We start from the raw sequence: 26,308 nt of genomic DNA, 5'->3' as shown, positions 1-26,308 counted from the left end.
TTTACATGTAACATGTAGTTCAGCCCTAGTTTGAATCTTCATTAATTTTCTTTCACTTCCTTAACTTATGTCATCTTGTGGGAAACTGCTGACTTGTTTTTTTCTTTAAAAAAGCTTTTAAAAAGTGAGTGGATTTGTTTCAGCATCTCCTCTCATGACTTGATACCATTTTATTTGGGGAAAAAAAGTTTAATATTTTAATAGAATGAAATTGGCGAATGCCTCCGCGGTATTCCCCCAAGCATTTGGGCTCCCCCACCCTCAAAATAGTTGAAATTTCTACTGTGAACTGAATTGCTAGATAGAAAACGCAAGTGTGTGATGACACAAGCCGCTCATTCCACTGTGGTTGAAAGTTCCATTGTGCCTCTTACTCAGACTAGACTTTCAGCTGTTGAGAGTTTTCACACACACACACACACACACACACACACACACACACACACACAATAATCTCAAAGTATACATCTTGCTTTGCTAAACTAACTTGGTCACAAGAATAATGATGACACATCCTTTAGTCTAGACTAAACTTCTTAAAGCTTTTTTAAATTATTTTTTAAAGGGGCTTACGAAACAAAGCCTTTCTGTGACAGCTTCCTCTTTTTCTAGATACTGTCACATACCGACAGCGACAAGGAATTGCAATCTCTGTACAGGTTCTGGCTAGAATCACTTTTCACCGGGCTTGCTGCAGTCAGAAATTGGCCCAGGACCCCCCCCCCCCATTCTGCATATATGTTAGTGTAAGCACACCAAATTTGCAAGTAAGCAAGAATTGCCCTCCACTTTGTTTTGCCCAAATCTATTTTTACCCAAATAGAGGAGAAAAAGTAGCAGTTCAGCATTGCCTGAACTGGTGTTTTTTGGGGGGGTTTTTTTTTGCCAAAGGAGTCCATTCGGTATGTATTTAGTGGGATTTGAGTGGCACAGTTGAATGATGCTTGAGAAACAGTTTGGGGTTTGTAGAATGGCGAAGTTTTTGCAGATTCCGGTTGTAGGTTGAAGTGAACTACAGTATTAACGTGAATTCACCTTACAGTAAAATGCCTCCATTGCCATAGCAGCTTCAGCAATATTATTTATCTCATTCTACCAGATATCACTGAAATACCAGAGGAAGACGTGAACAATGTGATTTCCAAAGTTGCGCTGATAAGCCTCGTCCCGCTGCTGGTGATTGCCAAAGCCGTGATCCTTATATTTTACTGCTACCGTATCCAGAGGAGGAGGAAGCTTAACAACGCATGGGAGAAGAACGTGAAGTCCAGGAAGCATAAAGACTGCAGCGATGTTTGCGCCATCATGATGGACGACGATTGCTCTGACATCAGCTCTACTTGCGCCAATAACATCAACCACAATACCGAGCTCCTGCCCATTGAGCTGGACACCCTCGTGGGGAAAGGGCGCTTCGCTGAAGTCTACAAGGCTAAACTGAAACAAAACACATCGGAGCAGTTTGAAACCGTGGCGGTCAAGATCTTCTCCTACGAAGAGTACGTCTCCTGGAAGACAGAGAAAGACATCTTCTCCGACATAAACCTGAAGCACGAAAATATCTTGCAGTTCCTCACAGCCGAGGAGCGCAAGACGGATGTAGGCAAACAGTACTGGCTGATCACTGCCTTCCACTCGAGGGGGAATTTGCAGGAGTACCTTATAAAGCACATCATTAGCTGGGAGGACCTCTGGAAACTGGGCGGGTCTTTGGCCCGAGGGATCGCCCATCTTCACAGCGATCACACACCTTGTGGCCGACCCAAGACGCCCATTGTCCACAGAGACCTCAAGAGCTCCAATATCCTGGTGAAGAACGATTTGACCTGCTGCCTCTGTGACTTTGGGCTATCACTGCGGCTGGATCCCACCCTCTCCGTAGATGACCTGGCTAACAGTGGGCAGGTGAGCCGTACGACAGGGCAGAGGGGGGAAGCAAGGAAGGAGCCAAAGCTGGAGGATTTAAAACAGGGCTTGGCAAAATGTCCACTGCAGTCGTACCTTGGTTTTCAAATGCCTTGGGAGTCTAATGTTTTGGCTCCCGAACGATTAGAAACTCGAAGTGATTGTTCCGGTTTTCAAACGTTATTTGGAACCTGAACGTCCGATGAGACTTCTGCAGTTTCCGATTGGCTTCGGGAGCTTCCTGCAGCCAATCAGAAGCTGCAATTTGGTTCCTGAACGTTTTGGAAGTCGAACGGACTTCCAAGGTACCACTGTACTGTGATGGCTTGAATGTGTTTGGAGGGCAGGGTTTGGACAATTAGTCATTGCAGGGGACGCACATCCTTCTCCCCTGCATAGATTCATAGAGTTGGAAGGAACCCCAGGGGCCATCTAGTCCAACCCCCTGCAGTGCATGATCTTTGTCAGCAAAGTCTCAGTTTTCAGGATGCAGGGATAGGTTTTGCCCCGTACCCTAATAGTCCCCACAAAATGTGACTCTCTACTCTTCTTTTCCATTTATGAATGGCTGTCAACTACTTGTGTTTACAAGACGTTGAAATACCATTGGGGGTAGTGGTGAAACCTTGCGATCTCAGATTCTCCTGTCTGCTTTGCACTGCCTCTTCATGTGCACAGTTACAACCTGGATTTTGTAGTTGCAATGGAATGTTCGAAACTTGCTGCTGCCATTTTTTAAAAGAAAATAATAATATTTTTTAATAATAATAAAAAAACAAGCACAGAAAGCTCAACGTGCACAGTCAAACAGGTTACTCCACCAAAAATAATTTTGTAACCATTTTTGTGAATGCTGACAGGTTGGCACAGCAAGGTACATGGCTCCCGAAGTCCTGGAATCCAGAATGAACTTGGATAACGTCGAGTCCTTCAAACAAACTGACGTATATTCCATGGCTTTGGTTCTGTGGGAAATGACATCTCGCTGCAACAGTGTCGGAGGTATGTTTCATGTGATCCCTTGTGGAGTTGTATTTTTATGTTTTTACATGCTGCTTAGCTCTAAAGGTTGTAGGAATCCTCCCCACCCCCAAAAATACTGTTAATTTATTTAACATGGGCCCTTCCCTTTTCTTTCAAGAAAGCTGGAGTAGTAGTGTGTGATTCACACAGGTGATCTGTCATCCTGGGCTAGATCTGTATCATCATTCCAAACCATTTCTAGAACCACTGAGCACCACTTCCTAAAACCTAAATGTTTTTAGGAAGCACTGAAAAGAGTATCAGTAGGCAGGGATTCCAAAGTGTTGTTTTTTGTTTTATGTTAAAAAAAAGATTCCTTAAAACTGCTGAACAAGTAAGCCGCCCAGCCAGATGGGTGGGGTATAAATATAACAATAACAATCATTATCATCATTACAGTCATACCTTGGTTTTCGAGCAGCCTAGTTCTCGAACGTTTTGGCTCCCCAAACGATCGAAACCCGGAAGTGAGTGTTCCGGTTTGCAAACGTTCTTTGGAAGCCGAACATCTGACGCAGCTTCGATTGGCTGCAGGAGCTTCTTGCAGCCAATCAGAACCCACAATTTGGTTTCCGAACGTTTTGGAAGTCAAACGGACTTCCAGAACAGGTTCATTTTCGACTTCCAAGGTATGGCTGTATTGTTGTTATTTTATTTTAATCGTCATGTGTCATCTGTAACACTGCCAGTTTCCTGGAGTGAAGTAGTCAAGTAGGCATATATGGAATCAGACTGTTTCACAAGTCAACTGGTTCCAAGCTGCTGAGGGCTTTATATGCTGTTAGTAGCCCTCTGAACTTGGCCCAGTTGCAAATCAGTAACCCGTACAGGTCTCTGAGCACAGGTGTTCCATGCTGGCAGGGCTGGGAGGAAGGTATGTTTTTAAATTCTTCAGATTGTGACACACTTTTAGGTCTTCCAAAGGTCGTTTCTGAGTTTCTGGTTTGACCTTTGCCGCTGCTGCTGCTTTGTGTATTGTTTTTTTTAAAAAAACGTTTCATGAGGAAACAGAAAAACTGGTAAGATACTTTTCATCACCATTATTATTGCTTTCCTTCCTTAGCGTTTTGGCTTGCATCATTCCACAGAATGTTCCTTTTAAAGCATGGATGTTTGTTGAGGAAAACTCTTTCATCCTTGCTGATGCCTGATGACTGTTTGAGGACTCTGGAATAATGCCTAGGGCAGTGTTTCCCAACTGGTGGTCCGCGGACCCCCAGGGGTCCGCGAGCTATGCGAGAGGGGTCCGCAAGACTGGGACTCTGGCGAGGCAAGATGGCGGCGCGGAGCTCCTAAACTCGACGAACGTGCTAGCGCCGCCAAATCAGCCCCCAAACAAGCAGAAAGCCACGCAAACCGCAGCCGCTGCTGCGTGGGAGCCGAACCCTTCCCCTGCGAGCCCACCTGCCCACCGCCCGCCCGGCCGCCGGCCGCCAGCGCCCGCTGCCTGCGCCCGCTGCCTGGGACTCCCGCGTCTGCAGGGGGGTGTAGTCAGCCCCCTGCACCAGCCCCTCCCCGTCGCCGCATCATACCCCTCTGCCAGCCAATAGGGCTCAGGGGGCGGAGTCCAGCTGCGGCGGGAGAATCTTTCCAGCTTCTTGTTGGACTTCCGGCGAGGCATTATTGGCGCGCGCCGCGGCGGCACCGAGCTCCTGAGGGCAGCCAGCGTGTTCGCGCTGCCCGAAGGGCTCCTGAGCCGCTGAGACCGCCGCCGCCGCGTGCATTCTTGGCCAAGTGAGTTGCGATTTATACCTCATTGATTTCAATGGGCCTTAAGCATGAGTTGGATTGGGATAGCTGATTGTGAGGGTCCTTTATTCTACGGCTACTGCTTTAGTTTAGTATCTGAGCAGTACAAGTTAAAACTTGGTAATTTAATGAAATTAGGGGGCCTTTCACACCTCTTTCCTATATTGCCTTACTCCCTATAACAGGGACAAGTAAATAAGTATATTTCTCATTAATATCAGTTCTGTATATGTTCAAGTCATGAGTCCATCCATATTAGCCTGCAGATTTTTCTCTAAAAGTCTGCAGGAAAATTCACATTTAAACATGAATTTTTTTAAAGGGCCTTTCTCTCAAAATGCACATTTTAAATGTTATTTGCTGTCCAAATACAGTATGCATTTCAAGTACATGTTGTTGATGTATTTATTTTTTTGGTGGTGTTTGAGCCAAGAGCAGTATTGAAAGATTTGGGAACTAAACAAGCCAGTGGTTAAATTGGAACTGTACATTATTTCAATACTTGCATTTCAAAACAAGACCAGGGCAGGCTAAATCCTGTGTTTTTGACAGAATTACAAGCCTGGTAGATGAAGGGAATGCTGTGGATATAGCCTATCTTGATTTCAGCAAGGCCTTTGACAAGGTGCCCCATGATATTCTTGTAAAGAAGCTGGTAAAATGTGGTCTAGAACTGAAAATTAAAACTAACTGTATACTGATGGAGTACTCTGTTGTAACTAAAAAGACTCTTAATTTGGCTCTCACTTTTTAATTTTAGGATTAGGAATTAATGGGGGTCCTTGTCACAATAGCGGCTCGATGAGGGGTCCTCGAGAAAATTTTGTTGGGAACCCCTGGCCTAGGGAAAGACAAGCACTCTCCCAGCAGCGCTCCACTCAGGAAGTCGCAGAGCTGCCTGAAATTAAAATAATCAGGCTTTTGTCTGGAAAGAATTTTTTTTTTGGGGGGGGAACTGTGCTACTTTATCTAAGTCCCTTATAAATTTCCCTCCTAAAAAAAGAGGAAAAAAAGTTTCTAAAAAACAGGAAAAAAGGATTCATTGCAGATGATAAGACACCACGTTGCAGCAAACGAGAGTGCAAAACCTGGGCCAAACAGGGGAGTGCTGGAAAATTAATAATCACGGAATTGCACATTACTGATAAAATAACCTTGCCAGCCAGCCAAAATAAGCTATTATGATGATTGATATTATACCCATATGAGAAATAAAACTAGAGCAGCTTTGCTAAATGAGATAAAGCAAAATAAAAAAATTCCTTCAGTAGCACCTTAAAGACCAACTAAGTTTATATTTTGGTATGAGCTTTCGTGTGCATGCACACTTCTTCAGATACACTTCTTGAGATAAAGCAGTGTGGATTTCCCCAAAAAGGTGCAAAGTGCAGCTGTTCTCTGCGATCTTATGTATTTATTTTTATTACATGTCTAGCTCACCCTTCCTCCCAGAGATGCTCAGAGCAGCAAACACTCAAAGAAGTTAAAATAAAGCAATTAAAAATGTAATGGAAATGCCTGGGTAGGAAGGAATGTGTTTTAAATTTCTTCTGGGCTGTAATGATGAAGGGAGGCAAGCACACTTCACCAGGGAAGGCATTTCACAAACAGGGAGCTACCACTAAGAAGGCACCGTCATTGGCCCATGCCTGTTGGGCAACAGCCACCCAGAGACACCACCAGCAGGGCTTCCCCTGCCAATCACAAGACCTGAGATGGATGCTATGGAGAGTCATGGTCTTTTTAGGTACAGTGGTCCCTCGACTTACGAATTTAATCCGTTTCGAATGCACATTCGTAGGTCGAAAAGATTGTAAGTCGAAAAAAGCGGTTTCCCATAGGAATGCATTGGAAACAAAAAAATTCGTAGGTCGAGTAAACCGCATCTAAAATTCGTAAGTCGAGAAAACCCCATCTAAACCGCAACGGTTTTCCTTTCGGATGTCAAAAAAAACATAAGCGTGTGGCCTTTTTTAAAAATTCGTAACTCAAAATTTCGTAAGTTGAGTACTTCGTAAGTCAAGGAACCACTGTACTTGGGTCCCAAGCGATATAGGGCTCTCTATTCTAGTAAAGGTAAAGGTAAAGGGACCCCTGACCATTAGGTCCAGTCGTGACTGACTCTGGGGTTGCGCGCTCATCTCACATTATTGGTCGAGGGAGCCGGCGTATAGCTTCCAGGTCATGTGGCCAGCATGACAAAACCACTTCTGGCGAACCAGAGCAGCACACGGAAACACCGTTTACCTTCCCGCTGTAACGGTTCCTATTTATCTTCTTGCACTTTGACGTGCTTTCGAACTGCTAGGTTGGCAGGAGCTGGGACCGAGCAACGGGAGCTCACCCCGTCACAGGGATTCGAACCACTGACCTTCTGATCAGCAAGCTCTAGGCTCAGTGGTTTAACCCACAGCGCCACCTGGGTCCCCATTCTAGTACCAACACCTTAATTGTAATGGTAGAATAGTAACAATTTAAAATTATAACAACTGTAAACATACAAACTGTGAAACATTATGCACCTACAGTAAGACAGGAAAGTATGCAGGTATAAATAGACTGACAGTTCACTTTTTTGATGGGATATATGTATGGAACAGTTCATGTGGCAGAATCTCAGGAAACGTATTTCTTCTAGGCTATAATGTTTGTAGAAGATGTCTTTCCCTAGAAGGATAGCATAGTTAGTCTCTTGCAGCAAAAGTAATGAAGTGCCTTGTGGCTCCTTTTGTGGCACGTTTATTATGGCATAAACTTTCGAGATTATAGTCCACTTCCTTTGAAGCATGAGTGTTATCCTTGTGTTACAGGAATGCGTACGCATGGCTTGAGGAAACCGGTGGGAGGGAGGGGGAATGTTATCAATGAGGTCAGAGGGAAACAAAATGCCAAAAGCTATATACAGTCATAAGTACCTAATTATCTGCGGTAATTCACAAAACAGTTGTTAACGCAGGTATCCTGGCATTGATAAGCCAATGATTACACATAATGTGTTAAAAATCCTTTGCCTTGCTTCAGTCCACAAGAGACTTCATCAAACCCCTTGTATTGTCACTTAAGCATGTTGCGGTTTCCCTTTGAAATTCCTTTGCCCCAGGAAGGCAATGCTAAAGTCACTTACAGAGACTGTGCTTACCCATGACACTAAGCCAGAGTTTCTTATTGGTTACAGATCATGGCTATGAACAGTGTTCAAAGCTCCTCTTGTTCTAGGCGCATTTTGCGACAGGGAATTTCATTAGCGTGAGCAGTTTCTGAGCTCTGGGTGCATTACTGAGCCCAAGGTTTCAGATTAAAACTGCAGAGTGGAAGGAAAGGAGGACCTTTTTCTGCCTCCCTACTTCCAGCTACTCTTTGAAGACTGGAGAAGAGACCCGCTTAAGAAAAAAGAACATAATAGCTTAGTTGCAGTTCATTCATTTTCAGCTTTGCATTTATGTTATAAAAAAAAAGCGCGCCTAGACATTCCATTGTTGTGCCCATAACCTAGGTTTAAGGTGCCATTTAGCTCCCAGCTTTCATATTGAAGTTTCTAACACTGTTAAGGAAGAGAGACAACTTAACCAAGATCTGTTGCTCAGACAACATGCAAAGCCAGTCTTGGCTTTAGTTACAGGTTCGAGTTAAAAAGGCTAGGGAGGATCAAAATATGTGTTAGCCCTTCTCCAGGAGCATTAACATGGTCCTGGTAAGCCATCGTTTGGCTTCTTGTGATGTGCGAACCAAGCCAATAGCTTCTTGTGAGGTTGTAGTGTTTCCCCATGCGATTTGGAATACAGTGGTACCTCTAGTTGCATTCACCTCCGGTTATGTATCCTTCGGGATACGTATATGGCAGGCACCCCCAAACTTCGGCCCTCCAGATGTTTTGGACTACATTCCCCATCATCCCTGACCACTGGTCCTGTTAGCTAGGGATCATGGGAGTTGTAGGCCAAAACATCTGGAGGGCCACAGTTTGGGGATGCCTGGTATATGGCAAACCCAGAGTAACATGGCAAACCCATGCCGCACGCATGCGCAGAAGCAGCACCTCTGGTTGCAAATTCCTTGGGATGTGACCAGAGCTCTGGAACGGATCCTGTTCACAACCAGAGGTACCACTGTATTGCTATTTCTGATGCCAGATTTGGACCCATGTATGTATTCTTGCATAGAGACGGCCTTCCTTGTCCTGTGTAGAATGCAAAAGGGCATTGTTGGCAGATGATAGCATATATCACACCGAGAAAAGGAGCAGGTAACTGAACACAGATGTTGCAGATTAAATATTTAGGCCCTGTAATAATAATAAAAAGGTATAGTGTTGCTGTAGTAGACATGGGAACAGAGTTGCCATCTGAATCTGCCACAGGGGGCTGGGCCCTGTGTCCAAACCTCTGTTATGGGGGGGCCTGTTGTTGCTAGTGAGTAGTTGTGTTAGGGTTTGGAGTTATTGTTGTTTTGGGGCAGGGGGTGTTCTATAAGAAGGAACAAGCCCTACCATTTAAGGCCAGTGAGAGAGGGAAGCATCATTGTCCAATGTGGGCTGTAGATCATTGATGGTTGGAGTGGTTTCAGCTGGGAGCTATAAATGGCAGCAAGAAGCGTTCTATCATTTTATTTTCTACTTCTGTTCTTTAGTAGATTATTCCTCAGTACTATTCTGCCCTTTGTTCTGCTATGGCACTTTGTTGGGTTGATATTGTAGCCTGAGGAGTGTCTGACATAAATTCTTAAGACGGGGTTCTGTCTTAAATTCTCCAAGCTGTGAGCCTCTGTTTTGAATTCCTAAGTTGTAAGTCTCAACAGATACAAGTGTGTTTCAAGGATTGACTTATAGGCAATGGATTTTGTGGTGTGTTCTGGGTAGAAGCTGAAAGCACATAAATATACATTGTGGTCAGATGGCTTCCTGTTGTGTCCAGAAAGTGAACCTCTTGCATGGACTGGTCTAGGCTCAGGCTTATGGTGGGATGAAAGTTATTGAAGTCCTGGTGGAACTGCTCAAGTGTCTCTTGTCCACAAATTCAGGTTATAACAATGCCATCTATGTATCTTAGACCTAGGAGGCTTGTTAGGGACAGAAGCTAAGAAAGTGTTGCAAGTCAGCCATGACTGTGTTGGCGTTTGTGGAGCCATGTGACTGCCCATGGCTGTGCCTTTAATTTGAAGATGCATGTTCTCCCCCCAAGCTGATTGTTGGTGAGTACAGAGTTTGGTATCTAGATGGGCTGAAGCTCCACATCTAGCAGTAATATCCCTCATAGATTGTAGCCCATCTTTGTTTGGGATGTTGGTATAAAGGGCCTCAAATATCTATGGTAGCTAGTATGGTGTTTTCTTGAAGATTGTCCATGAATTGGTAGTTTCTTCAGAAAATCAGTAGTATCCCATGTATAACCTGGACTTCTGGGAGCATATGATATCTGAGTAGGGTCTGTCTATCCAGACACTCCCAATAGTACCCATGCCTGAAACAATAGCTGTGCAGGGCTGCCTGGTTTGTGTATTTTGAGCAGTGGATAGAAGATCATAGAATTGTGGAGTTGTAAGGGACCCCAAAAGGGTCATCTAGTTCAACCCCTTGCAATGCAGGAATCTCAACTAAAGCATCCATGACAGAGGTGGCCATCCAACCTCTGCTTAAAAGCTTCCAAGGAAGGAGAGTCCACAACCTCCCGAGGGAGGCCGTTCCACTGTCGAACAGCTCTTAGCATCAGAAAGTTCTTCTTGATGTTTAGTTGGAATCTCCTTTCTTGTAACTTGAAGCCATTGGTTCAAGTCCTACCCTCCAGAGCAGGGGAAAACAAGTGTGTTCCTTCTTTCATGTGACAACCCTTGAGATACTTGAAGATGGTTATCATATCTCCTCTCAGTTTCTTCTTTTCCAGGCTAAACATGCTGTCACAGTGGCCGGAGCGGGCTACTTCAGAGTAACGACTCTACACAGCTCTGCATTTTATTCTTTTATTGGTGCTGCGTATTTACAGTGCTGAAGTCATTGCTATATACACGGAGCTATGTGTTCAGTCGGGTTCAGAACCTCCGAATGGCTTTTGGCGCGTCTTTCTCCAACACAAAAACTTTGGCAGACCCATCCTCTTTCCCCTCCTCTTTCTGCGTAATTCCGGAGTTGGGGGGATGGGTCTCCCCCCCTTATTTGCCCCTTCCTGTCCCACCTGGTACCCTGGCTCCTCTACCTTGCCTGAGCCTCGGACACGACTTCCTGCTTCCCCACTGGAATCGGAACTCTCTCTGCTTTCCCCTGTGCTCGGGGATGGGCTTGAACTCAGGAGGGGAGGGACTTCGCGATATCCCCTGTCCCTCACATCCACCCCCCTCCCAAGCTCTCCTTCTCCCCTCCCCAGGTCCCCCCCAGGTGTCGGTGACGACTGGAAGCCTAAGAACTCAGTACTTTCCGAGCCCGTTGGTGTGAACACCTCCCCCCAGTCCTGCGAGCCCCCCCCTTCCGCCTGGGAGGACGGGAATCCTAAAAAGTCCGTGGCGTCAGAGCTGGTGGGGGTAAAAATGTTCTGCCAATCTGCTTCTTCCTCTGACTGGGTGGATCTCGGTGACGCCCATACCTCGTCCTCTGGTTCCTCAAACTCCGCTTCCCAGCGCCATGGTGAACTGCTCTCCCGTGCTTCCTCCCCCTCCCCCTCCCTTTCCATGTGCCAGGGCTTGGGTCTGTGGGGAAAGAGGGCGTGAAATTCTTCTACCAGGAATTCCTCCTGTATCTGAGTGGCTGGGACCCATTCATTCTGTGACGGTGGAGCATCCTCCCATGCCATGAGGTACTCCAGGCCCCCCACCCCTCTCCGTGAATCAAGGATGGCCGTGGCCTCATTGAGTTGCTCCCTGCCTTCCCTCTCCCCCCCTCCCTCGGGGGTTTGTTCGCTGCCTCGGAGCCTGCTGCTTTCCCTGTACGGCGACAGCAGCGATCTATGAAACACTGGATGCACCCTCATGTCCTCTGGCAGTGCCAGCCTGTATGCCACCGGGTTTACCTGCTGCGTGACCGTGAAAGGGCCCAACCTTCTGGGTGCCAGCTTCTTGCACCTCCCTCTGGTGGGAAGGCCCTCCGAGGACAACCAAACCTTGTCCCCCACCCTGATGACCTCCCCCGGTCGCCTGTGGTGATCTGCCCCCTTTTTGTACGCTTCCTTGGCCCTCTCCAAGTGTTCTCTGAGCTGCTGGTGCACCGTCTCCAGCTCCTCTGCCCAATCCTCTGCCTGCGGGCCCTCCTCCTCCTCCTCCCCCTCCCTCTCCGGGAAAGATCTGAGGTCGCGCCCGTAGTTGGCCTTAAAGGGCGACACCCCTGTGGAGACGTGCACCGCATTGTTGTAGGCAAATTCTGCCAGTGGCAGGCGATCCACCCAGTCCGTTTGCCTCTGGCTGACGTAGCATCTCAGGTACTGCTGCAGAATGGCGTTGACCCTCTCTGCCTGTCCATTGGTCTGCGGGTGCCGAGCCGTCGACAAGCTAACTTCCACCTGCAAGAGGTTCATGAGCCGCCTCCAGAACCTGGAAACAAATTGGCGGCCTCTATCCGAAATAACCCTTAAAGGTAATCCATGCAATCTGAATACGTGGTCAACAAACAGTTTGGCTGTCTCTTCTGCAGAGACCGCCCTGGCACACGGTATAAAATGGCACATTTTGGACATAAGGTCCACCACCACCAACACTGCGGTCTTGCCCCTGGACGACGGCAGGTCTGTGATGAAGTCCATTGACACTACTTCCCACGGCCTGTGCGGGGTGGCTAATGGCTCCAGCAACCCTGCTGGTGCTGCTCTGACCACCTTTGCTCGTTGGCAGGTGTCACAGCCCCGTACATAGTCTCTGACATCTTCCCGCACCCCTGGCCACCAGAAGTGTCTCATGACTAGGTGAGCGGTTTTGTCCCTTCCAAAATGACCCGCCGTTGGGTTGTCGTGCATCTGCTTGAGGACCTTACGTCTAAGCTGGGTGGTGGGCAGGTACAGTGCACCCTTGTAGAAAAGCAGCCCCCTGCGGTCTGTGAAGTCTTTTGCCTGCTCCCTCCCCCCTCTCAGTTCTCTGAAGATGCGGGTGGCAATTTCATCAGCTGCTGTCAGTGCTGTGAGTTCTGCCTCGCTCACCACTGCTGCTCCGCAGGACCATGCTGATGGGGGGAAAATGTGCCTGGGTGCTGGTGGCAACTCCTCCTCCATGTACTCTGGCTTGCGGGAGAGGGCATCCGCCCTGACATTCTGCTCCCCCGGGATGTAGTGGATGGAGAAGTTGAAGTTCGAGAAGAACTCTGCCCACCGTATCTGCCGCTGGTTGAGCACCCTGGCAGTTCTCCAGAACTCCAGGTTCTTGTGGTCTGTGCACACCTGGATGGGGTGCTTGGCGCCCACCAGGAAGTGTCGCCAGTGCTGGAACGCAGCGTGGATCGCGAGAAGTTCCCTATCAAACACTGTGTAGTTGCGTTCTGGCTGGGTCAGCTTCCTGGAGAAGAAGGCACAGGGTCTCCACTCTCTGTTGGCGTCCAGTTGCAACAGAATCGCTCCCAAAGCCTTGTCTGAAGCATCTGTCTCCAGGCGTAGGGGCGCATCCTGCACCACGTGGAACAGGTGCTGGTCTGAAGCGAACACCCTTTTGAGGCTTTCGAACGCTGCTTGCGCCTCCGGTGTCCACCGGAACTTCTGCTTGCCTCTCAGGCAGTCGGTGATAGGAGCCGTGACACGAGAGAAGTTCTTGATGAACTTCCTGTAGAAGTTAGCGAAGCCTAGTAGGCGTTGGGCATCTTTGCGCGTCCTGGGGCTGTGCCAGTCCAGGATGGCCTGCACCTTGTCCTTGTCCATCGCCAGCCCCTTGTCTGACAGCTTGTAGCCTAGGAAGTCCACCTCTTTGGTGTGAAACTTGCACTTCTCCAGCTTCACATACAGGTGGTTCTCCTTCAGGCGCTGCAACACCTCCCTGACATCCTTCACATGCTGCACTGGGTCATTGGAATAGATAAGGATGTCATCTAGGAAGACCAAGCAGTTCTTGAAGAGGAGGGACCCCAGGACGTGGTGCATGAAGGCCTGGAAGCATGCTGAGCCCCCTTGCAACCCGAAGGGCATCACCAGATATTCAAAAGAGCCCAGAGGCGTGAACATCGTGGTTTTCCATTCATCGCCTTCCCGGATCCTGATCAAGTTGTACGCCCCCCTTAGGTCTAGCTTGGTGAAAATCTTGCCCCTGCGTGCCGCTGTCAGGAGATCATCCACTCTGGGCATGGGGAAAGCCACTGGCTCTGTCACTGAATTCAGTCGTCTGAAATCCACCACAAGACGGCGCTGTTGCGTGTCTTTCTTGTCCACCCAGAAGACCGGGCTGCCCCCTGCTGCCTTGCTTTCTCTGATGAACCCCCGCTTGAGGTTCTTGTTGATAAAAGCGCGCAGATCCTCCAGTTCCTGATCTGACATGGCGTACAGCTTGGCTGGGGGTATAGTTGCCCCTGGCACCAGGTTGATCTGGCAGTCGAAAGGCCTGTGTGGGGGTAGGTGGTCGGACTCCGCTTCGCTGAAGACCTCCTGCAGGTCCCAGTACGGCTTGGGTATCGCCTCACCCCCTTTGACGTGCATGGTGGCCACCGTGGCTATTGGAGGCCCCTCCCCTGGTTGGTGCTGCATGCAATGTTCCAGACAAAAGTCCGACCCAAACGTGATGCATCTCTGGTGCCAACTGATGGAGGGGTCGTGGCGCGCCAGCCAGCACATGCCCAAGACGATGGGGGGGGGGTCTGAGATGGTGGTGACGTTGAATGCCAGTGTCTCAGAGTGCCTTCCCACCGTCATTCTCATGGGGGGGGGTTTGATGAGTGATGGCCCCTCCCAGCAGCTCCCTGCCGTCAATGGTGGCTACGTGCAAGGGAAAGTCCAGCTGCAGAAGCTGTATTTGGTGCTCTTCTGCAAAGTTTCTCGAGAAGAAGTTGGCAGATGCACCACTGTCAATTAAGGCGAGGACTGTCAGGGGATAGCCATTTGGGAGCGTTAGCGTCACTTCTAGAACCACTCCTGCTCTGGGAGGGGTGGGCTGGCTCTGCTCCTCGCTGTGCGGGTGGGCGGGCTGGGGCTGTTGTCTGCTGACTGCGCCTGGCTGCTGCCCCTTGTCTCCTGCAACCAGGCTTTCCCGTTTCCCTGCTGTGGTGCTGCGTCAGTGGGGGAGGGCACAACCGTTCCTGCCTTTCCTTGCCACTCTCTGCGATGTGGGCAGTCTCTGACGAGATGCTGGGGGGAGTTGCAGAGAAAGCAATTCCCGCCCCTTCCCTCCTTGCGTCTTGGCGCCGCTGGGGTTTGAAAAGCCCCCCCCCGCGCGCGCTATCAATTTGCATGGGTTCCTGGTCCTGGCTGGTCCCAGGCGTGGCTTGGAAGGGTTGTTGGGGGAGTGGCTTCTCCTGCGACCGTGGGAACCAAGCCCGCTTTGCGCGCGTTGCTTGCTTGTCGTTCCACCGGGATTCCTGTCTCACCCCCACCGCCAGAGCCGCTTTGCTCAGCTGATCCATATTACTGGGCTTTGGACCTCTCGAGAGCTCATCTTTCACATCCTCATTCAACCCCAGGTAGAACGCCGCTTCCATCGGAGGCGAGTGCAGTTCCCACCCCAGTCTGTGCACTAGCATGGTGAATCTCGCCCAATATTCGCGAACTGTCATTGTTCTTTGCCTTAAATTATGCAGTTCCTCCTTGGTCTGGTCCATATGACTATCGGACGCATACATAGTTTTTAAAGCCTCTAGAAATAGTTTGACATTCTTCATGCAAGGATTTTTTGTCGCTATTAACGGTCTTAGCCACTCCCTGGCTGCCCCTGTAAGGTGTTCCACAATAAACGCTACCCTGTGCTCATCATCAGGGAACTCATCATGGTGCAGCTCAAGAGCATACACAATCTCAGTCTCAAAGCCATGATATTCCCTCGGGTCTCCATTGAACTTGCTTACTAGGGTCCCCGCTCTCCTTCCTGGCAGCACTTGGAGTTGGGGGGCCCCTCCCGCCTTGTTTTTCTCGGCATCCAGCTTGTTTTGGAGCTCTACCGCCACCGCCCTTAATTGCTGCTCTTTTTCCTGAAGCGCTCTCACCTGTTCCGCAAGTTGTAGCCGGTCCTCCTGGACCTTCTTGGTTTCTTCTTTAGCTGCCTTTAATTCCCCCTGTGCCTGCAGCGCCAGTTGCTGCAGGTCCTGTTGGGCTTTCTCCGCGATCTGCCGCCATTTCTCCGCCTCTGACGCACTCATCCCGGCAACTCCAAAGTAGCCCAAAAAAAGATTCGGAGGTTGCTGTCACAGTGGCCGGAGCGGGCTACTTCAGAGTAACGACTCTACACAGCTCTGCATTTTATTCTTTTATTGGTGCTGCGTATTTACAGTGCTGAAGTCATTGCTATATACACGGAGCTATGTGTTCAGTCGGGTTCAGAACCTCCGAATGGCTTTTGGCGCGTCTTTCTCCAACACAAAAGCTTTGGCAGACCCATCCTCTTTCCCCTCCTCTTTCTGCGTAATTCCGGAGTTGGGGGGATGGGTCTCCCCCCCTTATTTGCCCCTTCCTGTCCCACCTGGTACCCTGGCTCCTCTACCTTGCCTGAGCCTCGGACACGACTTCCTGCTTCCCCACTGGAATCGGAACTCTCTCTGCTTTACCCTGTGCTCGGGGATGGGCTTGAACTCAGGAGGGGAGGGACTTCGCGATATCCCCTGTCCCTCACACATACTACCCAGCTCCTTCAACCGCTCCTCATAAGGCTTGGTTTCCAGATCCTTTATCATCTTGGTTGCCCTCCCCTGCACAGCTTGTAAACATCCTTCTTAAATTGTGGTGCCCAGAACTGGACGCAGTATTCCAAGTGTGGCCTCATAATACAGGTGTAATCCCAATAGCATCTTGGACTCCAAATATGTTCACCCAGTTGAGCCATTCATCCTCCACTGGCCTCCATTTTGTCACCGCAGCCCTTAAGCCTGCTAACCCAGGACACTTGACACTTTCCCCTGCAATGACTCAAACCCTTGCACCTGGCCTATCCCTATCCCCTTACCCTGCAAATCCGTAAACTGACCCTTGGGAGTGTTCATAAAAGGCGGCGGGGGTGGGGGGTGGTTTTTTGTGGGAGAAGAAAGAAAAAGCAACAAGATTAGCAATGTGTTTGGTTAGTGAAGCAGTATCACTTTTTAGATGGTGCGTTAAACGCCATGCAGCAAAGGGGATCTGTATTTGGGCAGGGAATGAAATTGTGAAATGGTGCAGGTACGGTACATTCCTTTGCAAAGCCTGGGAGGCGAAGTGAAGATTTGCCGAATGCAGGTTTTTGGAGTATCCCAGCCCTTCATAGCTAGTGTTGACTTTAAACAGAAAACACACATGGAGTTTAATCTGTATGCTGATGCTATAAATAGCAGTGTCGCTGAAGGTGAAGAATCAGCCTAAGAAGAAGGGCGCTCTGTTACTTGCTGGAGTAAATGCTGAGGAGCTGCTGTGTGGGAAACACGGGTATAGTTTACTTGATGTTTTCCCGGCGTATAATTTAGAAGTCACATTTAGAAACTCGGCAACTCTGCTTTGGGGGAAGTTCGAACTGCTCCACTACCCTTTTAGCTTGGCATTTCAGTCAGCACAACAGCTGTGTACCAGATGTTACGCTTTGTGAGAAATATAATTTCCATCCAAGCATTTTGCCCTAGCAGCCGACATGGATACTGTGAGAAAGAAAGGCACGGGGAGAGCTAAGTGATCTGACAGGCCCTCATAAGAGCTGCTTATTTTCAAGTCCCTTTGTTGCCAGCATATGACATCAGCCAGAATATTAGCAAGGTTACCAGGGAATAATCTGGAAAATACCTTTCAAAATGGCCTCTGTTCCTTGAGCTGCTCTAAGTAATATTGCACTGCCTGAAAGATTTGCTGGCTTGACTGAAACAATGCTTTTGGTTAAAGCGTAAAATGTACAGAAAAATGGTACACAGCTGATTACGGCAAAGAGCTCTGGAGTTTTGGGGCTCGATATTTTTGAAAAGCACTAAGTTCTGCACTTCATTTTAAAAGCTTCTGGTGTTGGAGCATAAATCTGTGGTCAGTTTGTTATTGCCTGTATGAAACATTGGGTCAGATTTCTGTGGAGAAGGAGGAGCTACCTGCCTGTATTGTCTACCATAGCTTGAGATACGTGTGATTTTAATCAGGAATACGCACAGCAAACCTTTGTGGAAACGACAAAAGAAGAAAAAGCCAATGTATGTCAATTTTAGTTTCGACACTTAATTAAAATTATGGAGAAGGCTTGAGAAGGAAGCATGGCCACTGTATTTCCACAATTCCAATTATATTCCTAAAACGCGATGCTTTTAAAATGAACTGTCTTCCACTAAAAGAAAATAAAGCACATCAATTGCTATTCTGCCCCCCAGTTAGATATGCCTTGTTGACTTCTGAATAGGAGTTACACAGAAGTAGCAACCATATGCAAGGGGTTGTTGTTGTTGTTTTAACAAAGTTATTAGCTTCCTCCGTTTGTCAGAAGTAAGCTTGGCACTTTTAAAAATGCCCTTTATTGTGCTTCGAGTCACACTTGCTTCCTTAGGCTGGCTCCAGGAAATATGGTTTGTGTCTGTTTTTTGTCTGCGCTTCAGTTTTGTCCCTCATCCTTTCATGTCAAAAATAGATAGCGAAGAATTATCTCGCCCAGCCTGCCTGATATGCATGTAGGCTATCAGTGCTCAGCAGCAAATTGTGTGTTCGGTGATTGTACGGTGTCCATTGGAATAGAACCCAATCTATACTTTCTCATGCAAAGGTGCAGAAATCACAGGTGCCAGTTCTGACAGAAGCCACAGTGGGACAATCGCTTTGTCTGAGGGCCCCTAAGTCAGGGGTTCCCAACAAAATTTTCTCGAGGACCCCTCATCGAGCCGCTATTGTGACAAGGACCCCCATTAATTCCTAATCCTAAAATTAAAAAGAGAGAGCCAAATTAAGAGTCTTTTTAGTTACAACAGAGTACTCCATCAGTATACAGTTAGTTTTAATTTTCAGTTCTAGACCACATTTTACCAGAATATCATGAGGCACCTTGTCAAAGGCCTTGCTGAAATCAAGATAGGCTATATCCACAGCATTCCCTTCATCTACCAGGCTTGTAATTCTGTCAAAAACACAGGATTTAGCCTGCACTGGTCTTGTTTTGAAATGCAAGTATTGAAATAATGTACAGTTCCAATTTAACCACTGGCTTGTTTAGTTCCCAAATCTTTCAATACTGCTCTTGGCTCAAACACCACCAAAAAAATAAATACATCAACAACATGTACTTGAAATGCATACTGTATTTGGACAGCAAATAACATTTAAAATGTGCATTTTGAGAGAAAGGCCCTTTAAAAAAATTCATGTTTAAATGTGAATTTTCCTGCAGACTTTTAGAGAAAAATCTGCAGGCTAATATGGATGGACTCATGACTTGAACATATACAGAACTGATATTAATGAGAAATATACTTATTTACTTGTCCCTGTTATAGGGAGTAAGGCAATATAGGAAAGAGGTGTGAAAGGCCCCCTAATTTCATTAAATTACCATGTTTTAGCTTGTACTGTTCAGATACTAAACTAAAGCAGTAGCCGTAGAATAAAGGACCCTCACAATCAGCTATCCCAATCCAACTCATGCTTAAGGCCCATTGAAATCAATGAGGTATAAATCTGTCGCAACTCACTTGGCCAAGAATGCACGCGGCGGCGGCGGTCTCAGTGGCTCAGGAGCCCTTCGGGCAGCGCGAACACGCTGCCTGCCCTCAGGAGCTCGGTGGCGCCGCGGCGCGCGCCAATAATGCCTCGCCGGAAGTCCAGCAGGAAGCTGGAAAGATTCTCCCGCCGCAGCTGGACTCCGCCCCCCAAGCCCTATTGGCTGGCAGAGGGGTATGATGCGGCGACGGGGAGGGGCTGGTGCAGGGGGCTGACTACGCCCCCCTGCAGACGCGGGAGCCTCAGGCAGCGGGCGCAGGCGGCCGGGCGGGTAGACTCGCGGGGGAAGGGTTCGGCTTTCTGCTTGTTTGGGGGCTGATTTGGCGGCGCTAGCACGTTCGTCGAGTTTAGGAGCTCCGCGCCGCCATCTTGCCTCGCCAGAGTCCCAGTCTTGCGGACCCCTCTCGCATAGCTCGCGGACCCCTGGGGGTCCGCGGACCACCAGTTGGGAAACACTGCCCTAAGTATTTTACTTCAGTTTACTGGTCGACCGGAAAGGATTTAGCTGTGGTGCTTACAGAAAGCAACCCTGAAAATAAAGCAGACCTAAAATAGGTTTCTAATCTAACCAGGCTATCAGTGTGGCCATGTTTTGTGGGGTGTTTTCATGTGCTACATTAGTCGTGCTTAATGCTACTGATATCTGTTTTGTCATATTTGCTGTAGCTGTAGCTAAGGAAGGGCTGTGGCTCAGTTGTGGAGGCAAAGACCTTGCATGCAGATAGCACTTTATTCCATCTTCTTCATGTCTCCTTACCTGTTCATGTCCACGTTTTTGTGTGACGCAAAAGCCACTTCTGGAAATCTAGTGGAATCTTACCGGGAGCTTTCTCTCATTTCCATATTAGCGTCTCCATAAAACATCCCCATTTGCAACATTGCCAGCTCGGGAAATTGCAGGTGTTTCGTGTTGACAAAATTTGAAGCGGTATATCGGAATACAGTTGTTTCCCACCATTTAAAATTTAGCTCAACCTGTAATAAGTTGATTTAAAAACAAAACGAAACAACCCGCAGTTCTGTAACCCAAGAAGGTACTTGAAATGGGGGTTATAGAAGTGTTAGGTAAAGGTAAAGGGGCCCCTGACCATTAGGTTCCAGTCACGGACGAGTCTGGGGTAGCGCCACTCATCTCGCATTATTGGCTGAGGGAGCCGGCGTATAGCTTCCAGGTCATGTGGCCAGCATGACAAAGCCACTTCTGGCAAACCAGAGCAGCGCACGAAAACGCCGTTTACCTTCCTGCCAGAGCGGTACCTATTTATCTACTTGCACTTTGTTGTGCTTTCGAACTGCTAGGTTGGCAGGAGCTGGGACCAAGCAACGGGAGCTCACCCTGTCACAGGGATTCGAACCGCCGACCTTCTGATCAGCAAGCCCTAGGCTCAGTGGTTTAACCACAGCACCACCTGGGTCCTATAGAAGTGTTAGCAACCAGTAAAACCACCAACACAATAATGTTAGTTACTTTGAATGCAGGGCTAGTAGGACTTTGCTAGTACTGTACAAATTACTTCAGGGTTGCAGCCTTGGTTGTCATTACAGTGGTACCTCCGTTTACGACCTCAATTGGTTCCGAGGAGCCAGTCGCTCCCCAAGCAGGTCGTAAATGGAGCGCCTCTTCTGCGTGTGCACGAAGCTCCGATAGAGCGCTTCTGCACGTCCGTGTGCCGCGGAACCCGGATGTAAGCATTTCCAGGTCCGTGGTGGTCGCAAACCAATCTATCGCAAACCGCAGTGATTGTAAACCGAGGTATGACTGTACAGCTTAGCCACATTTCTTAGTAGTATTGTTTTCCCAACTCCCCCCAGTGCTTACTCGGGGGGCATGCGGTGGGGTGGGGGAAGCAGCAGGAAAGACCAATCTCTTGGATCCAGTGCAAGAGATTCATTGCGAGTAAATTCTACATACATTACAAAGAAAGCACAACAATTCGTACATTGTATGGAAATCAACTGTAATTGCTTCTCTTTGAGTGGTTAACGTAGTTTTTAAATAAAAGTAGATCTGATGGTAGCACTTTCCCACTTAAAGTACACAGCACCCTGAATAACAAAATTAAAACATGCCTGGGCACATGCAGGCTGCCACCCCAGTCCCTCTCTTTGTCCTCAATCTGTTCCACAGCTGTGGGACCCCTGCTTCTTGGCAAAATCTCAAAAAAATAAAATAAATACCCAGCTTTAGCATTTACCTGAAGTACTGCTAGACCTCCAATTTTGGGCTGGGCCTTAGTTATAGATAGTTGGGACTTCAATCTTGTCAGGATCCTGTGAGTTTTGCCTTGGCTCGTTTGGTTTTCCGATTTTAGTTTTATTTGTTGTTTCTAATTACCACAATCAGTTCTCATCCCCCAGCAAACAGAAACAAGACTTGATCCCTGGTTGCTTACCTGTCCTGGATGTGCCTTGCTGAAATATTGATTGACAGAACCTTTGGCTAGTCAGACTCAGTTTCGAACTGGAGGTGAAGCCCCTCAGGTCCATCATTATCTCTTAGGTAGATATTACTAAAAGGCAGCTAGGCAGATCTTGGAAGTGAAGGAAATAGGACTAGAGGAAATAGAGAGCTACATTCCTGTGTTTCTGTGGTGCTGGGCAGATGGCAAAGTGTAAGAAGCCGGCAGATTCCACTTATGTCAAGGAGAACAAAACTTGGCTCTACCAGAATCTTGGCCTTCAAGCCTAAATGTCGTTGTCTGTTTCCTTTCCTTCTCTTGACAGAGGTGAAAGACTACGAGCCGCCGTTTGGTTCTAAAGTGCGGGAGCATCCTTGTGTGGAAAGCATGAAAGATAACGTGTTGAGGGACAGGGGACGGCCAGAGATTCCTAGCTCATGGCTCAACCATCAGGTAAGAGAGCGGGTCCTTCTTGCCTGGCATATTGGCCTGTATTGGCTGTATCTCCTGGTGATATCTCCTCCTCCCCCTTTGCATTTCCTCATTGAGCTTTACTGTCAAGGTAAGACTTAACTACTTTAGAATGCAGGGCGTATTTAGGCAACCTGTGACCCCCAGGGGTAATCCGGTCAGTCTAGTGACTGGGTATGTCAAAATTACACTGTGAATTGATCTTTGGTATTTGCTTATTGTCCCTTAAGACTCTTGGTACTTTTTGCAAAGCTTCAAACCCCACAGGACTTTTTTGCATCTGCTGTAGCAGCAATTCCATATCCATCTTCTTCCTCCACAGTTGCCTTTTTGTGTATGCGCCCATTATTCATTAAACGAAATTCTGAAATAGATTTTGCAGAGCGTTCCTCCTCCTGAATGAAATTTGCTGCGCTACTGATTTCAAGTTAATGCTTTCAATATTTAGCTTAGCTTTAATGTCCTTAATTTGAAAATTACCAAGAAAATTAATATTTCCAATATCGGTTGTGCTGTTGACATTGGTCAACATCAACCATTAAATTATGCAGTTAACGCAGAATGTTGTGAAGCTTTTTCTTCTTTTTTTTAAAGAAACCACATGAAAGGAGGATGTTAGATTTCATTCTAACCCGGTTCTAATGTTGCTTATCACATCACCAAGGCGAGAACCATTCTCTTTCTTGGTTTTTGCTACATCTTCCGTTCCATTGAAATAAAAGGCCAGATAGCGTTGCCGTTCCTGTTAATGAATTAATATGTCTGAGCCGGAGGCAAGCAACTATACAAGTGCTCTTGTCATTAAGGCCAGCAGTACATCCAGTCTTAACGAGGCTGGGATTAACCCTTTGATTAGAGGATAGGGCCCCAACAGTGGGATTCTCATTCTGGAATAATTGTGGTATTAACAATGGTTTAAGTAGCATGAGTGGAAGGAAGCTCACATTTTAAAATGTGTTCACTGTTTTCGCTGCGCATTTCAGGGCATCCAGAAGGTTTGCGAGACGCTTGTCGAGTGTTGGGACCACGACCCCGAGGCCCGGCTCACTGCGCAGTGCGTAGCTGAGCGGTTCAACGATTTCGAGTACCAGGACACGCTCTCCGGAAGAAGCAGTTCGGAAGAAAAGATCCCCGAAGAGAGCTCTGTGAACAGTGCCAAGTAACAGCCTGCTACAAGACAAAACTTCCATGAAACCAAAGAGAGAGAAAGAGAGAGGCTGCTTTTGTGTTCCATGTGCACAAGAGTGGAACAGGAAGAGGCGATTCGTCTCGGATGCACTTCCTGTGTCACTGAGGTTCCCGCCCCTCCCTCCATCCAGCAGCTCCAGAGAGGGGCAAAGTGGCGTCCTTCGCCGTGTCATAGGAGGAACGGCGCCGTTGCTTCCTGAGAAAACATGAGACTGTACAAAATGCCAAGAAGGTTTGCACTTTATCAATGCCTGTAGATGACTATCAAAGAGAAACTTTATGTATGTATGTAGATAGAGAGAGAGAGAGGTATGTATAAGAACACACACACACACACACACACACACACACACACACACACACTCAGCAAATCTCTGCAAAGAGTCTTCCAGGAAACTAAGTATAGATAGGAAAATCCTACCAGGAATCGTATGCAGGACGCCTGCTGTGATGCTGGCAGAAAAAGTGCCTTTTTCATCCCACCGGAGCCTTAAAAACGATAGCTGCATGCCTTTTATATTTCTGCAGTTGAGGGGTGCGGGAAAAGGTTTGTACCATATTAGTGCCTCTTTTAACATGTAACTATGCAATGGTTGTTCAGCTGGTTCTTGTATGTTTATAATGCGTTGATTCAGTGGATCCTACTGGTCTGATTCTCCTCCCCCACCCTTCTCCTTGAATTTGGAACGTTGTCCCCACCCACTCAACTTCCATGCCTGCACAAAAGACCATTAATTCCTCTGCCCGTCCCTTTCTTTGAACTTTGCCATTCACGTTAGCAGCCTGCTTTGGGGAGAGGGCAGGTTCCCCAACCCCTTCCCAGCCCCGCTCTCTGAAATCAGGCAGGGCCCAATTATAATCGAAACAGATGTTTTGCATTTGCCGTGCATTCTGACATAAAGTAGACTTCTCCCCTCCTTCCTTTTCTGGGATTGGTAACATCATGTCTCGTTTCTTGAGCCCTTAAGTTCACATTTGATTTCGTGCCCGGCGCAAAAGGAGGCACAGCACGTGGGCGCCTTTCCCCCCGAGTGCCTGGGTGTCTGCGATGCCGTGGAAAAAGATTTGCCATGCTCTGGAGACGTGCAGCGCATTCGGACCTCCTTAACTCGCCATTGTGAGCAACCCCCTGCCTGTAGCCATCCAGAACTCTGGCAAATAAGAGCACATTCCTAAACTGATCCCCACAGGCACGACTTACATTCTTTTAGTCTTCCAAAATATTTAGCTTTGGAGCTGGCCTCGCGAGGAATTTTTAAATGACGGAATTTTGACCGTCAGTATTTTCATACGAGATCATCAGAGCTGCTCAAATTGTGTGGCTCGTCGTGGTTTCGAGGCCCTTTGTAGTTGGCCTCAGGCACCTTCTGTGCCTTGATGCTGTTTTCTAACAGGAATTTGCTCCAGAAACAAAAGGTGTATTTCAAGTGCAATGCTTTTATCATACAGGTCACACATACATTTTTTTCTTTCTCTCTAGGAACTTTGTGTATCCAATAATAGGGAAATGGGGGGGGGGAGAGAGAAGTATATTCACATAGGAATTATAAATTTATGGGGGGAAATATTTATTTTTAAAAGCTTTTTGCATCTGCTTTTATATTAATTTTTAAAGAAATATTTAAGCATTAAGTGGGGCAGGAGCTCAATAATTAAAACGGAGTCGAGGTTTAATAGCAACAGGCTATGTACTGAACTGTGGAGCTACTGGAAAGACGGGTTTATACTGGGATCGTGTTCCTAAGCAGATGTGGGGTCGAGTGACCTCTAGTGGGGTTTCCCAGGGCAGCGTCTGGAACACTGCTACGCTAGGAAAGGAAAAGCAGGAGCTTTGCCCCACAAACTGGAAAGTTAGGGTGCCATCTGCATTACAGATCTAAACCACTAGTTTCAGAACTGGCATAACTTTCAGGCCTTCCTCCATAACCACAGCTCCGGGTTGGAGTACGTTCCCAGAGTTCCTGAACTGATCATTGCGAAAGCTTACTTTAAGATGGTTTCAGAAGAAGGTTAGGCAAACACATGAGATAAAAGGCTATGAATAGCCTACTAGTCCTCATGGCTGTAGGCTAGTTCCCAGGTTCAGAGGCAAGTTTGTCCCAGAACGTCACTTGCTGAGACAAGGCTCAAACTGATTCAGTACTGGTTTAAATTTGCAGCGTAGACTTGCCCCTGGGTCTCCGCTGTGTGCGTTGTGCCTGGTATTTCTCATGCAGCGGCAAACACTAAGAGAGCGTCCAGTAGCTCCTGGCAACTCTTTTAACTTTCTTTTGTACTATTTTTACATGTAAAGGGATTCTCCCCCGCCCATTCTTCCACGGAACGCTTTCACTGTATGAAAATAGGAATGTGAACATATATAACCTTGTTTATTCGAGCGTCTCGAGCACTTACTGTATTTTTGTATAAATAAAACGTTTTAGATTAAATGAGGTTATGGTTTTGTTTAAAAAGGCCCTTATCCGTAAAGAAACTTAAAAAAAAAACACTTGTAAGTTTGTTTTCAGAGGGGGAGTGATCATCAGGTGGACTGGGGTTATCAGATTTCTCTCCAGCAGTCCCCATGAAGAGACTAGTATCCTTTTTCTGTGTTCTGTTCCGGAATCATTTCATACCCATGCTCTGCACATTACAGCCTCTGTGATTAAGAGGTTTGGCTGGGTTAATCATCGGCAAGGATTGCTGAAGTTCTAAATAACTTGCACAGCTTTTTAAAATAATAATAATAAAGCACTATGCCAGGGATGTCCAACAGGTCGATCGCGATCTACTGGCCGATCTGCGAGGTTTGGAGGTTTCTCCATTGCTGGAGAATGGAAGACGGAGTTTACAAGCCGAGGC

At 47.5% G+C, this 26,308-nt stretch overlaps 1 protein-coding gene across 2 annotated transcripts in view; it reads left to right on the top strand.

The window, feature by feature from the left end:
* The window catches only part of TGFBR2 (transforming growth factor beta receptor 2), a 77,362-nt gene extending 51,466 nt beyond the window's left edge, over positions 1–25,896 (top strand). For both annotated transcript variants that reach the window (XM_035130371.3, XM_088654241.1), the window contains exons 4-7: positions 1,100–1,905; positions 2,766–2,907; positions 22,134–22,261; positions 23,263–25,896. In XM_035130371.3, coding sequence (XP_034986262.2) covers positions 1,100–1,905; positions 2,766–2,907; positions 22,134–22,261; positions 23,263–23,442 — 1,256 coding nt within the window. In that variant the 3' untranslated portion in view covers positions 23,443–25,896. The remainder of the gene's footprint in view (positions 1–1,099; positions 1,906–2,765; positions 2,908–22,133; positions 22,262–23,262) is intronic.
* Positions 25,897–26,308: the final 412 nt, after the last annotated feature.

This window comes from Zootoca vivipara, chromosome 11 (genome assembly GCF_965207765.1).
Source record: "Zootoca vivipara chromosome 11, rZooViv2.hap1.1, whole genome shotgun sequence".
Classification (NCBI taxonomy): Eukaryota; Metazoa; Chordata; class Lepidosauria; order Squamata; family Lacertidae; genus Zootoca; species Zootoca vivipara.
Note: the sequence above shows the minus strand (reverse complement) of the source record. Positions and strands in the feature narration are given on the sequence as shown.